This window comes from Oryx dammah, unplaced genomic scaffold, assembly GCF_014754425.2.
Source record: "Oryx dammah isolate SB20612 unplaced genomic scaffold, SCBI_Odam_1.1 HiC_scaffold_27, whole genome shotgun sequence".
NCBI classification, from domain to species: Eukaryota; Metazoa; Chordata; class Mammalia; order Artiodactyla; family Bovidae; genus Oryx; species Oryx dammah.
Window position 1 is genome coordinate 19,481,417 of NW_024070211.1, and position 15,662 is coordinate 19,497,078.

A 15,662-nucleotide genomic window follows, 5' to 3' on the forward strand; every position below is an offset into this window, starting at 1 on the left:
AGGCTTAAGACTAAATATTTAAAAAAAACCTAAGATCATAGCATCTGCCCACAATGAAGTGAAGTGAAGTCGCTCAGTCGTGTCCTACTCTTTGCGACCCCACAGACTGTAGCCTACCAGGCTCCTCTGTCCGTGGGATTTTCCAGGCAATAGTACTGGAGTGGATTGCCATTTCCTTCTCCAGGGGATCTTCCCAACCCAGGGATCGAATCCGGGTCTCCCGCATTGTAGACAGATGCTTTACTGTCTGAGCCACTGGGGAAGTGTGTCCCCAATACTACATGGCAAATAGAAGGTGAAAAAGTGGAAGTAGTGACAGATTTCCTCTTCTTGGGCTCCAAAGTCACTCTGGACGGTGACTGCAGCCATGAAATTAGAACACCATTGCTTCTTGGCAAGAAAGCGATGACAAACCTAGATAGTGTATTGAGAAGCAGAGACATGACTCTGCCAACAAAGGTCCATATAGTCAAGAGTATGGTCTTCCCAGTGGTCGGGTACAGTTGTGAGAGCTGGACCGTGAAAAAGGCAGAACACCAAGTAACTGATGCCTTCGAATTGTGGTGCTGGAGAAGACCCTGAAAGCCCCTTGGACAACAAGGAGTTCAAACCGATCAATCTTAAGGGAGGTCAACCCTGAATATTCACTGGAAGAACTGATGCGAAAGCTCTAGTATTTTGGTCACCTGATGCGACTTATTGGAAAAGTCCCTGATGCTGGGAAAGACTGAGGGCAGAAGGAGAAGAGGGCATCAGAGGATGAGATGACTGGACAGCGTCACCAATGCAGTGAACGTGAACTTGGGCAAACTCTGGGAGATGGTGAGGGACAGGGAGGCCTGGCGTGCTGCAGTCCTTGGGGTTGTAGAGAGTCGGACACGACTGGATGACTGAAAAACAACAACAGTCCCCTCCCTTCTGGACGTACCTCCCACCCCACCTCCATCCCATCCACCTGGGTCATCACAGAGCAGCAAGCTGAGCTCCATGAGCTATACAGCAGCTTCCCACTGGCTATCAGTTTTACAGGGCAGTGCATATATGTGAGTCCCAATCTCCCAGTTCACCTCACACCTGCTACCCTGTCTCCGTGTGTCTGTTCCCTACGTCTCAAATACATTCCTAATCCTGCCCTGAAGATAGGTTCATGTGTACATTTCTAAAAGAAGTAATATCATGTGCAAAGGCTCAAGGGCAAAAACAATATATATTTAACCTAAGACTTTAGATAAATACTTCTCAAGCTTTAATGAGAATGTGAATCCCATGAGTTTAGTGTCAAAATGCAGATCTGATTCAGTAGCTCTAGGGCAGGTCATGAGATCCTGGGTAGCAACAAGCTTCCAGGAGTGCTGCTGGTACATAGACTGAACTTCGAGTAGCAACATAAAAACCACTCAATTTCCAGTAGTGGGTCACTTCATTCTCTGGTGAAATCACTGAATATTCCTTAAGCTATTTTCACCACTAAAGGTTGACCTACTTATTCACATTGCATGAATCATTGATTGCAGTATGGTGGCAACTCAGAATCTCATTGATATATGACATTGTTCTACAAAGGTGTCTGCTTCTCCTCCTATAATAATTTTAAAGTCAGTACTTTAAATTCTGCTTTGGTGCCTTCCTTCCTACCTTGATCTTCCTCCTCACTGAAATGCATTTAGTAGTTTCAGCGTGAAACCAGACGGAAAGGATGTGCTTAATAAATACTGTCAACACTTGTCAAAATCAAACAAAAATGTCCCAGGGAAGTATTTACATCCTTCCCCATTAAGAGCAAGTTATAAGACTGTGCTGTATCTTGACAGCAGTTCTTTTAATGTCAGTTTGTGCTCATTTTTAATAAATGCATGAGTTTCATGTTCTTGCCATCGCTGTCTCATCCTGTAGCAGCAAATGTTCTGCTTCTAGAGAGAAAATATTTTTGCAAATACTCTGAAAATTCCATCTCCTTCCCAAAGGCATGGGAATAGATTGAGCTGGGTTGTAGTTACCTACTGGAAACTTAACATTCATGTCACGTGATTTAAAAGATGCACCTCTCTAGATATATTTTAGATATAGGCGTCATTAAATTGATTCATAATGTGTTTCAGGAGAGCAGAAGATGCACTGAGGACACATTGTTAATTTTGTTAATGCTACAGATGGTTAGCCTTAAACAAATGGAGCCAACCCTGCAGGCAAGCAACACTTGCAAATCCCTTCATCTTCACCTTCACCTCTGACTAGGATCTCAATCTCACAATCATCTTAAAGGCAGAAAGATTTTCATACCAGGATATATGTGGGTCAGTCAGTTAAGTCGCTCAGTTGTGTCCGACTCTTTGCGGCCCCATGGACTGCAGCACGCCAGGCCTCCCTGTCCATCACCAACTCCCAGAGCTTGCTCAACTTACATCCATCGAGTCAGTGATGCCATTCAACCATCTCATCCTCTGTCGTTCCCTTCTCCTGCCTTCAATCTTTCCCAATAGAAGGATCATTTCCAGTGAGTCAGCTCTTCGCATTAGGTGGCCAAAATATTGGAGTTCCAGCTTCAACATCAGTCCTTCCAATGAATTATTCAGGACTGATTTCCTTTAGGATTGACTGGTTGGATCTCCTTGCAGTTAAAGAGAATCTCAAGAGTCTTCCCCAACACCACAGTTCAAAAGCATCAGTTTGGCACTCGGCTTTCTTTATAGTCCAGCTCTCACATCCATACATGACTACTGGAGAAAACATAGCTTTGACTAGATGGACCTTTGTTGGCAGAGTAATATCGCTGCTTTTTAACATGCTGTCTAAGTGGTCATAGATTTTCTTCCAAGGAGCAGAAATGTCCATTCTAACTGTTGGTCCATTAGAGGTCCATACCATTTCTGTCCTTTATTGTGCCCATTTTTGTATGAAATGTTCCCTTGGTATATCTAATTTTCTTGAAGAGATCTCTAGTCTTTCCCATTCTATTGTTTCCCTCTTTCTTTGCATTGATCACTGAGGAAGGCTTTCTTATCTCTCCTTGCTATTCTTTGGAACTCTGCATTCAAATGGGTCTATCTTTCCTTTTCTCCTTTGCCTTTAGTTTCTCTTCTTTTCTCAGTTACTTGTAAGGCCTCCTCAAATAACCATTTTGCCTTTTTACATTTCTTTTCCTTGGGGACCTCTCCACCATGACCCGCCTGTCTTGGGTGGCCCCACACGGCATGGCTTAGTTTCATTGAGTTAGACAAGGCTGTGGTTGGTGTGATTAGATTGACTAGTTTTCTGTGATTATGGTTTCAGTGTGCCTGCCCTCTGGGGCCCTCTCTCAACACCTACCGTCTTTCTTGGGTCTCTCTTACCTTGGACATGAGGTATTTCTTCACGGCTGCGCCAGCAAAGCAGAGCAGCACTCCTTATCTTAGATGAGGGGTATCTCGTCACCACCACCCCTCCTGACCTTGAACGTGGAGTAGCTCCTCTCAGCCCTCCTGCACCTGCGCAGCCACTGCTCCTTTGACGTGGGGTAGCACCTCCTGGCCGCCACCCCTGGCCTCAGGCGAGAGGTATGACAGAATGTGGCCCACTGGAGAAGGGAATGGCAAACCACTTCAGTATTCTTGCCTTGAGAACCCCATGGACAGTATGGAAAGGCAAAATGATAGGATACTGAAAGAGGAACTACCCAGGTCAGTAGGAGCCCAATATGCTACTGGAGATCAGTGGAGAAATAACTCCAGAAAGAATGAAGGGATGAAGCCAAAGCAAAAACAATACCAAGCTGTGGATGTGACTGGTGTTAGAAGTAAGTTCCGATACTGTAAAGAGCAATATTGCATAGGAACCTGGAATGTCAGGTCCATGAATCAAGGCAAATTGGAAGTGGTCAAACAAGAGATGGCAAGAGTGAACGTCGACATTCTAGGAATCAGTGAATTAAAATGGACTGGACTGGGTGAATTTAACTCAGATGACCATTATATCTACTACTGTGGGCAGGAATCCCTCAGAAGAAATGGAGTAGCCATCATGGTCAACAAAAGAGTCTGAAATGCAGTACTTGGATGCAGTCTCAAAAATGACAGAATGATCTCTCTTTCCAAGACAAACCATTCAATGTCACGGTAATCCAAGTCTATGCCCCAAACTGTAATGTTGAAGAAGCTGAAGTTGAACGGTTCTATGAAGACCTACAAGATGTTTTAGAACTAACACCCCAAAAAGATGTCTTTTTCATTCTAGGGGACTGGAATGTAAAAGTAGGAAGTCAAGAAACACCTGGAGTAACAGGGAAATTTGGCCTTGAAATATGGAATGAAGCAGGGCAAAGGCTAATAGAGTTTTGCCAAGAGAACACACTGGTCATAGCAAACACCCTCTTCCAACAACATAAGAGAAAACTTTACACATGGACATCACCAGATGGTCAACACTAGAATCAGATTGATTATATTCTTTGCAGCCAAAGATGGAGAAACTCTGTACAGTCAGCAAAAACAAGACCGGGAGCTGACTGTGGCTCAGATCATGAACACCTTATTGCCAAATTCAGACTTAAATTGAGAAAGTAGGGAAAACAATTAGACCATTCAGGTGTGACTTAAATCAAATCCCTTATGATTATACAGTGGAAGTGAGAAATAGATTTAAGGGACTAGATCTGATAGAGTGCCAGATGAACTGTGGAATGAGATTTGTGGCATTGTACAGGAGACAAGGATCAAGACCATGCCCATGAAAAAGAAATGCAAAAAAGCAAAATGGCTGTCTGGGATGGCCTTACAAATAGCTATGAAAAGAAGAGAAGCTAAAAGCAAAGGAGAAAAGGAAAGATATACCCATCTGAATGCAGAGTTCCAAAGAAGAGCAAGGAGAGATAAGAAAGCCTTCCTCAGGGATCAGTGCAAAGAAATAGAGTAAAACAACAGAATGGGAAAGACTAGAGATCTCTTCAGGAAAATTAAAGATAGCAAGGGAGCATTTCTTGCAAAGATGGGCTCGATAAAGGACAGAAATGGTATGGACTTAAAAAAAACAGAAGATATTAAGAAGAGGTGGCAAGAATACACAGAAGAACTGTACAAAAAAGATCTTCATGACCAAGATAATCAGGATGGTGTGATCACTCACCTAGAGCCAGACATCCTGGAATGTGAAGTCAAGTGGGCCTTAGAAAGCATCACTACGAACAAAGTTAGTGGAGGTGATGGAATGCCAGTTGAGCTATTTCTAATCCTGAAAGATGATGTTGTGAAAGTGCTACACTCAATGTGCCAGCAAATTTGGAAAACTCAGCAGTGGCCACAGGACTGGAAAAGATCAGTTTTCATTCCAATCCCAAAGAAAGGCAATGCCAAAGAATGCTCAAACTACCACACAATTGCACTCATCTCACACACTAGTAAAGTAATGCTCAAAATTCTCCAAGCCAGGCTTCAGCAATTTGTGGACCGTGAACTCCCTGATGTTCAAGCTGGTTTTAGAAAAGGCAGAGGAACCAGAGATCAAATTGCCAACATCCACTGGATCATGGAAAAAGCAAGAGAGTTCCAGAAAAACATCTATTTCTGCTTTACTGACTATGCCAAAGCCTTTGACTGTGTGGATCACAATAAACTGTGGAAAATTCTTCAAGAGATGGGAATACCAGACCACCTGACCTGCCTCTTGTGAAACCTGTATGTAGGTCAGGAAGCAACAGTTAGAACTGGACATGGAACAACAGACTGGTTCCAAATAGGAAAAGGAGTATGTCAAGGCTGTATATTGTCACCCTGCTTATTTAACTTCTATGCAGAGTACATCATGAGAAACGCTGGGCTGGAAGAATGACAAGCTGAAATCAAGATTGCTGGAAAAATATCAATAACCTCAGATATGCAGATGACACCTCCCTTATGGCAGAAAGTGAAGAGGAGCTAAAAAGCCTCTTGATGAAAATGAAAGAGGAGAGCGAAAAAGTTGGCTTAAAGCTCAACATTCAGAAAATGAAGATCATGGCATCTGGTCCCATCACTTCATGGCAAATAGATGGGGAAACAGTGTCAGACTTTATTTTTCTGGGCTCCAGTATTACTGCAGATGGTGACTGCAGCCATGAAATTAAAAGATGCTTACTCCTTGGAAGGAAGGTTATGACCAACCTAGATAGCATATTCAAAATCAGAGACATTACTTTGCCAACAAAGGTCCATCTAGTCAAGGCTATGGTTTTCCCAGTGGTCATGTATGGATGTGAGAGTTGGACTGTGAAGAAAGCTGAAGGTTGAAGAATTGATGCTTTTGAGCTGTGGTGTTGGGGAATACTCTTGAGAGTCCCCTGGACTGCAAGGAGATCCAACCAGTCCATTCTAAATGAGAACAGTCCTGGGTGTTCTTTGGAAGGACTGATGCTAAAGCTGAAACTCCAATACTTTGGCCACCTCATGCGAAGAGTTGACTCATTGGAAAAGACTCTGATGCTGGGAGGGATTGGGGGCAGGAGGAGAAGGGGATGACAGAGGATGAGATGGTTGGATGGAATCACCGACTCGATGGACCTGAGTTTGAATGAACTCTGGGAGTTGGTGATGGACAGGGAGGCCTGGCGTGCTGCAATTCATGGGGTTGCAAAGAGTCGGACACGACTGAGCGACTGAACTGAACTCTCTTGGGGATGGTCTTTATCACTGCCTCCTGTACAATGTCACAAACCTCTGTCCAAAGTTCTTCAGGCACGCTGTCTATCAGATCTAATCATTTGAATCTATTTGTTACTTCCACTGTATAATCATGGGAAACAATGGAAACAGTGAGAGACTTTATTTTGGGTGCTCAAAATCACTGCAGATGGTGACTGCAGCTGTAAAATTAAAAGATGCTTGCTCCTTGGAAGAAAAGCTATGACCAACCTAGACAGCATATTAAAAACAGAGATATTACTTTGCCAACAAAGGTCTGTCTTGTCAAAGCTATGCTTTTTCCAGTAGTGAGAGGATGTGAGAGTTGGACTATAAAGAAAGCTGAGTGCCAAAGAATTGATGCTTTTGAACTGTGGTGTTGGAGAAGACTCTTGAGAGTCCCTTGGACTCCAAGGAGATCCAACCAGTCAATTGTAAAGGAAATCAGTCCTCAATATTCACTGGAAGGACTGATGTTGAAGCTGGAACCCCAATACTTTGGCCACCTGATTCGAAGAACTGACTCATTGGTAAAGACCCTGATGCTGAGAAAGATTGAAGGTGGGAGGAGAAGGGGACGACAGAGGATGAGATGGTTGGATGGCATCACCGACTCGACAGGAATCAGTTTGAGCAAGCTCTGGGAGTTGGTGATGGACAGGGAGGCCTGATGTGCTGCAGTCTATGGGGTTACAAAGTATTGGATACCACTGAGCAGAATTGAACTGAACTGTATAATCGTAAGAAATTTAATTTAGGTCATACGTGAATGGGGTCTAGTGGTTTTCACTACTTTCCTCAATTTAAGTCTGAATTTTGCAATAAGGAGTTCATGATCTGAGCCACAGTCAGCTCCCTGTCTTGTTTTTGCTGACTTGTAGAACTTCTCCATCTTTGGCTGCAAAGAATATAATCAATCTGATTTTGGTATTGACCATATGGTGATCTGGTAACTTGGCGTTTCTTCTTTATCCGTGTCTAACTCAGCAGTTAAACTTTTATGTGTATAATAATCACTATGGTATTGTGGCTACTCTCCTTGGTGTCTCCGACGGTAAGGAATCTGCCTGCAGTGGGGGTGACCCAGGTTCGATCCCTGGGTCAGGAAGATCACCTGGAGAAGAGAATGGCTATCCACCCCAGTATTCTTGCCTGGAGAATTCCATGGACAGAGGAGCCTGGCAGGCTACAGTTCATGGGGTCCCAAAGAGTCAGACATGGCTGAGCAATGGGGCTACTTGCAGCTATGTACAATGTGCTTTATGGGAAAACAAGGAGCTTCCATGGCTGATCTTTTACTCTAACCTAGGTTCCCTGATTTTGGACCTATCCAACTTTCCCTAAGTTAGATGTGATCCCCCTTTAGAGAGATACCGATTGTTGAAGCTCTATTTCTATTGTGTTTTGTATCAGGTTTGTGTCCATCTCATTTTTCAGCCTTCCTCCTTCCCACTCTCAGGATTGCTAACCCTGCAATGAGACATGAGGAATGTTCCAACACTGGACTTAAATCCTTTGGTGGCCTGGATGGAAGTGATCCTCCAGGTCACTAGAGATGCCTAATGGACATACATAGCAGAAGCAGGGCAGGCAGCTATGTAGACTCTTTAGCCTGTGTCTCTGAACTCCTGCACACAGAGCTTTGACTGGCTCCTACTAAGGAAAATAACTCAATTTCTTTTGAGTCATGGGTCAAGTTGTTACAGACCGTAGTTACCTTGGTCGGTGGTCTGTCTTCCATGTGTAAATGATTTAGAATCTCACAATGATAACCTGTTTGGTATAAAAGTCAAACTACCTGTGGCTGAGAAAGCATTCAGAAGATCTGGAACTGAGTTTGAGGGAGAATCAGTTACTGACAGTAAGTAGGGTATAGGCCTACATTGCAAGAAGCCTGGAAAAACAGGGCTGAAAACTCAGACTCTCAATGATACCTTGAAAGTGAGGTCCAGAGCTAGCAGGGACCACAGACTTGACTCCAAGCATTTCATTTATAAATGAAAAAGAGACAGACACTGAAAAGCTAGGCAGTGTCTTGGCTAAGGCATTGGAACCAGGATCTAGAGTCAGTTACCTTCTCCCACTGTTTCCTGATCCCTCCCTTTCCTTCTTCCTTTTTCTTTCCTTCCTCTATCCCTTCCTTCCTTTCTTCCTTTCATCCTTCCTTTCCCAATCTTTCCCTAGTTCATCAAAAATAATATGGATGCTGTCTTTTCATTCTATTCCGCAAGGTGGCAGTTACTCAGAAAACACTACATAATGTTTAAAACAAAACAGATTTTGCTTGAATTATTCTACAAAATTGTTACCCAAAATTTTGATCTGTTACAGAGCACTGTCTGCAGTCATGTAAAAAAAGAATGTTATTCATAGTAGTTAGTAACAGAAATACAAATGGACTACATGCATGCAATATTTGACTTATGGCTAATTGCAATGCAGTGAAAATTGACTAATTCAGAACCTCAAGCATGAGGCTTATAGGTTATTTAGAAACACAATGTTTATTTAACTGATCTTCTGTTTGGTGCTTCTTAATCTGAAGGAAAAAAATTCTATATGTTGGGTTGATAATTACATAAAGACTCATTAGACAATATTTCAAAAAATGTGTTTTAATGAATTGTACATGTTTTATGTGGTCAACAACCACAAAAATAAAATATGTAGACTTGAGATATCAGTATACTTTTAAAAAATCTAGATTTGCATATTTTCAGAAGAAAATTATTCAGCCTAATTTAAATATACAAGAAGCCCTCTGAATCGTAATATTTCTCGGCTCAGCTCAGTAAGTCACTCAGTCGTGCCTGACTCTTTACAATCCCATGGCCTATACAGTCCATGGCATTCTCCAGGTCAGAATACTGGAGTGGGTAGCTGTTCCCTTCAATATTCTAAAACTATTTTCTAAAAATAATTTTGATTTTTATCATGTCTTGAGGCTGTATAAGCAATTTCAGATTTTTTAAAATATTTATACACCCCTGGATATAGTCAAGCCCACCAAGATTTGACGGGAACAAAGGAAGAGGATTTAAGTCTAGAATTTTGGAGACAAGAAAGTTAAGATACTGTCTCCAGTCACAGGGATGATAAAGAGATGACCTGTGTTTTCTAAAGCTCATGTTCTTTTCATAGTACCACACTGCTTCCCAATTAAAATTGTTTTCCTCTCATTTGAAAAAATAATATGAGTATTTTTTATGTATTCATTTTGGCTGAGTAGAAATGATGTGACAATGGAAAGAATATTACTTGGGTTTTAAAACTGCTTGCTTAAGAAAATGTGTCAACTTTGCTAGGAATCATGCAGATGTGTCCATCCACAGTCCGTGGAGGGCGACGGGTCACAATTTTATATTCAGGATGGAATAGGTCATCGTGGTTCCACCAAATACAAAAGTGAAACCAGCAAGGAAACAAACATCAATGTCAGCAGAAGGTCTGCAGTGTCCAGCTCAATCTGAAAAAGATGATTTTGCATAAAGTACATTGTGCTTCTTTCTTTCTGAATATGCAGATGACTCACTGAATGTGTTCTCTTTTGTGTTTTGGGGAACAAACAGCAGCTCGGAGTCACCCCTGATGTACCAGGTTCCGGAAACGCAGCAGGGCAGCGCCAGCGCCAGCTTGGGAAGTAGCCTGGGCGGCTCCATCACTGCGTGTAAGAAGGTAACGCTGCCTCTACCACCGCTCTCTCTGAACTGACTGAGCTGATTGAACGTTGATTTGAGTTTTCAAGCACTTCTTCTAAAGCAGAAACAGCAGTAAAACCACACAGCAAACTCATGCACAGTTTGCTCATGGGGATAACCCCCTGATGACATTAAACATGTAATTCATGGAAATGATCAGAAAAATCACGCATTTCAGAAAGGTCTGATTTAAAAAATTTAAGCCTCCAGTCATACACCACACCTCCAATCTTTTCTATTAGCTCTTCCTAAACTTAACTATGGATAAGGGCTTCTTGGATCTCCTTACAGAAAAATTTTCACAGATTTTGAATGACTCAACTTATTATAGTAAGTTCCTAAGTCTATATCTAAGAAAAATACATTCATGGCTGTTTTCCTTTAGCTGTTTTCTTAAAGGGGAGGGTACACTTGGTTATTTTATTAGGAACAGAATTGCATTTCCTAAAGTATAGATTTTAGAATTGATAAACAAATCTTGCTTTCAGACACTTGCAGAAAGCTGTCATTCGAACAACATAAAATCATCGAATTTAATGGTCCCATTTTTCAAACCAACCCAACCCAATTTCAGGCTCAGAAATTTAAAGGCAAATGCTCACTTACCTATTTAATGCATTTGTCATTATTTGATGCTGAATTCCAGGGGAAAGTGTATTTCTTTTCTAGAAAACAAAGAAAAATCACACTAGATTATTTCATTTATTGTTAAAAAAAAGTTCAATTATAAAGAATGCTTATAGTTTATACATTAAGACAAATTATTTTACTGATCATGTTTTATATGTATATTTAACTATGATAACATAATGTACATTATATATGCATACATATTTCAGTCTATTGATTACTGTTCAGAGTGAATCAGCAGTATTCTCTGTTCATGTGATTTTGTATAGTTTTCAAGTACCAAAGAAATCAAATATCTCCAATAGAGAACATACATTGATTACTTAAAAAGTACCATTAAACATAATCTTAAAAAATATTTGCATGCATATATTCATAACTAAATATAAAAATAAATGTTCCTGATTAATTAAGGCACACATGTTATATAATCCTATCTTACTATCACGTGTTACATAATCTTATTTTCTCTCCTCTTATAAAATTCTTGTAGAGGATTCAAAGCTATAAATTCCAGATTTTAACACAGAAAACTGAGGCCCTGTAACGCAAACTGGCTTTGAGTTGCTTATGAAAGAACTAAAGCTGCAGGTTTCAGGCAGCTTTGGTCTATTCAACTCTGTAACTCTAAATTATAAAGTCATCACCAGATGCTATATCTTTCATAAGGCTAAATTATTTTTAATTTATTCTAACTTTTGAATAACTCTATTTCTATTGATTAGAATTCCAGTGGCATTTAAAAGAAGGATTGAAGCCAGACTGCCTGAATTTGACACCCAGTTCTATGATTACTAGTTGTGTGATTTTGAGCAAATTACCTCTTCATGCCTCAATTTGCTCATCTGAAAAAAGATATTATTACCCATTTCACAGGGTTGAGATGCAGGTTCTTCAATGAGTGCATCAATAGGAAATGCTTAGAACAGTGCCTGGGATACTATATATATTCAAAAATAAAGATTACCTATAACTAATATTAGTCTAAAGAATGGTTTTATCAACTGGTAAACAGTGCCAGAAAAATTCAATATTAGCATTACCATGCTACGAGAGCTAGTACTTTATGATCTGTTATTTCAATTATGCTTATTTCCCTAGAAAATAGTCATATTCATTTTTTAAAAAATCATGTCTAGAAGCTAATGAACTAATAATAAAGCCATTTGGAACTAAATAGCTTCTAGAGAAAATAAAACAAATTCAATGATCTATTCTAAATGATCTATTATATATGCATATATATATGATTTTAAAATTTTGAGTATAATTCTACTCATTCCACAATTCTTTCTAGAACAACTGTTTTTAGGCTGAACCATATAAAATTCACTTTTTATTGATCATTTATCAAAAATGACCAAATATGGGTAATTTCATACAATCCAACTTAAACACATTTAAAATTTTGTTAGCTCCTAAGGAAAGATAGCGGCTTCCCTGGTGGCTCAAATGGTAAAGAATCTGCCTGCAATGCAGGAGACCTGGGTTCAATCCCTGGGTTGAGAAGATTCCCTGGAGAAGGGAATGGCAACCCATGCCAGTATTCTTTCCTGGAGAACTCCATAGACAGAGGATCCTTGTGGGCTACAGTCCATAGGGTCGCAAAGAGTGGGACAGAACTGAGTGACTCACACACACACGCACACGCACACGCAAGCACGCATGCACGGAAAGATACAAGGTTAGATCACAAATGGCCCGCACTCTAAAAGGATTTACAGTGTGGTTTGGGAGAGTGTACTCGTTTCTGATGTGAAAAGTCAAGCAATAAATAATAAGTTAAATGATATAACTGTAGTGACATATCAAGAGAGTATAAATTATGTGACAAATGAGCATTATGAGTATAGCTGAGAACACAGAGAGACACTGGATTTGTAGTGACAACAAGCTTCAGAAAGAGAAGTGGATGTTAATTTAGACTTTGAAGTGTGATTAAGATTTGAATAAGGGAAGAGATTATCCAACTAAATTTAAGAAGGAGAAGCCAAATTAACGTAGGAGAAGCCAATACTTCTGTGTATGGCAATATTTTTCTAATATTCATGGTACATTCTTTTCATTCTTAAGCTCGTAAATATTGCATTTTAAGACAATTTAGTAGCCTTATATGCCATAGGTTATACACCATGTGGACTCTAATTGTTTTTCTTGCCTTCCAAAAAGTAGCTCACCAGTATTTCTTCTTCTTTGTATCAAGACCATGGCCCCACAATAAAAGGCATAACTATTGAAACTTAATCCCTTTATTAAATTTTTATATGTTACTACAAGTTGATTTAAGTGATCATGATTATGTTTTCATTGCATTAATCACAGGTCACGGGATTGGGGAAGTAAGGATCTGTATGTTCACAATTGCACATATATGTTCTGTACAATAATTACAAAAAGTGTAAGGACAGTTCTGTCTTAGAAACAGCAAGACTGTCCAGCTAAATCCTTACTCTTCACAATGAATCAGCCTTCAATAAGAGTAACATGGATAATTGAAATCGATTGGTAATTCCCCAAACTCGTTTTATGTAATAGCTTCATCTTCTTCTCCATCAAACCTTCTTATCATAACTGACATATTGTTAAATTAACCACTAGAAGAAATAAAACAAGGGTCCAAAAGATAATGCATTAGTTGGATAATCAGCCTCTGAAAAATTGAAAATTGACCAAATGTATTTCATATGCTGTATGCTTGACAGTGAATCTCTGAGGTTTTTGGAATCCTATCCAGGTTCAGTTGTTTTAGTTTCTTATTGTTAAGGAAATATGTCATTGGACGCCATAGCTGTGAAAAGGCCATACTATTAGGAAAAAGAACTTAGTGGTCTTATTTGAAGGACAACTTCTTATTTAACTCCTTAATATATGTGTTTATTTGAGAGGGACTGTCTTTCCCCAGAGCTAAGATTACCATACCGTGCAATCTCAGCTAATATATACTGTCCTGGCATTTTGTTGATAGACTCACCTTTTGCTCTCAAAAATTCCCTGGTATGCACAGTATCATATGATTATCCCAGCTCCAGCTTCAGAATTATTCTTTCTCTTCTTTCTCCCCTTCTTCTAAGTGCTATGAAAAGTTATCAGATAAACTCACACTGTGGTGTTAGGAACTACACATCTTAATGTTGTTGTAACAAATAAAATCTGTTTTTACTTAACTACTGCTACTGCTGAATTAGTATGATTATCACCTCCCTCAGCTGACATTGGCAACTGAGCCTATAGAGCCTGGACATGATTTCAGAATTCTATTCCTCACAAAGCATCAATCCATCCAAGTTTTGATTTAAGCTAACTTTGATGTCACCCTAATTTAATGAGCACCAAGACCCATCTAATTCTGTTTCACCGACTATGCTAAAGCCTTTGACTGTGTGGATCACAACAGACTGTGGAAAATTCTTAAAGCGATGAGAATACTAGACCATCTTTCCTCCTTCCTGAGAAATCTGTATGCAGGTCAAGAAGCAACAGTTAGAACTGAACATGGAACAACAGATTGGTTCCAGATTGGGAAAGGAGTACATCAAGCATCAAGGCTGTATATTGTCACCCTGCTTATTTAACTTACATGCAGAGTACATCATGCAGAATACTGGGCTGGATGAAGCAAAAGCTGGAATCAAGACCTTCAAGAGGAATTTCAACAACCTCAGATATGCAGATGATATCATTCTAATGGCAGAAAGTGAAGAGGAACAAGAGAGCCTCTTTATGAAGGTAAAAGAGAAGAGTGAAACAGCTGGCTTAAAGCTCAACATTCAAAAAATGAAGATCATGGCTTCTGGTCCCATCACTTCATGGCTAATAGATGGGGAAACAATGGAAACAGTGACAGACTTTATTTTTTTTTTTTTTGGTCTCCAAAATCACTGCAGATGGTGATTGCAGCCATGAAATTAAAAGATGCTTGCTCCTTGGAAGAAAAGCTATCACAAATCTAGACAGTGTATTAAAAAGCAGAGACATTACTTTGCCCACAAAGGTCCATCTAGTCAAGGCTATGGTTTTTCCAGTAGACATGTATGGATGTGAAAGTTGAACTATAAAGAAAGCTGAGCACCGAAGAACTGATGCTTTTGAACTGTGTTGTTGGAAATGACTCTTGAGCGTCCTTTGGACTGTAAGGAGATCAAACCAATCAATCCTAAAGGAATTCAACCCTGACTATTCATTGGAAGGACTGATACTGAAGCTGAAGCTCCAATACTTTGGCCACCTGATATGAAGAACCTACTCATTAGAAAAGACCCTGAGGCAGAGAAACATTAAAGATAGGAGGAGAAGGGGACAACAGAGGATGAGATGTTTGGATGACATCACCGACTCAATGAACATGAGTTTGAGCAAGCTCCAGGAGATGATGAAGGACAGGGAAGCCTGGCATGCTGTAGTCCATTGGGTTGGAAAGAGTCAGACATGACTGAGTGACTGAACAACCACCAGACCCAGGGGAGTTTTAATGTATGCAGTGTTGCTGTTGTTCAGTTGCTAAGTGTGTCCAACTCTTTGTGATCCCATGGACTGCAGCACACCAGGCTTCCTTGTCCTTCTCTGTCTCCAGAAGTTTGCTCAGACTCATGTCTATTGAGTTGGTGATGGCATCCAACCATCTCATCCTCTGTTGCCCTCTTCTCCTGCCCTCAATCTTTCCTAGCATCAGGGTCTTTTCCAATGAGTCAGCTCTTTCCATCCGGTGGCC

The 15,662-nt window shown here is 40.3% G+C and overlaps 1 protein-coding gene across 2 annotated transcripts in view; it reads left to right on the plus strand.

The window, feature by feature from the left end:
• LOC120854433 (SPHK1 interactor, AKAP domain containing) overlaps positions 1–15,662 on the plus strand; it is a 198,163-nt gene that overhangs the window by 55,767 nt on the left and 126,734 nt on the right. For both annotated transcript variants that reach the window (XM_040228430.1, XM_040228431.1), the window contains exon 2: positions 10,196–10,301. In XM_040228430.1, coding sequence (XP_040084364.1) covers positions 10,215–10,301 — 87 coding nt within the window. In that variant the 5' untranslated portion in view covers positions 10,196–10,214. The remainder of the gene's footprint in view (positions 1–10,195; positions 10,302–15,662) is intronic.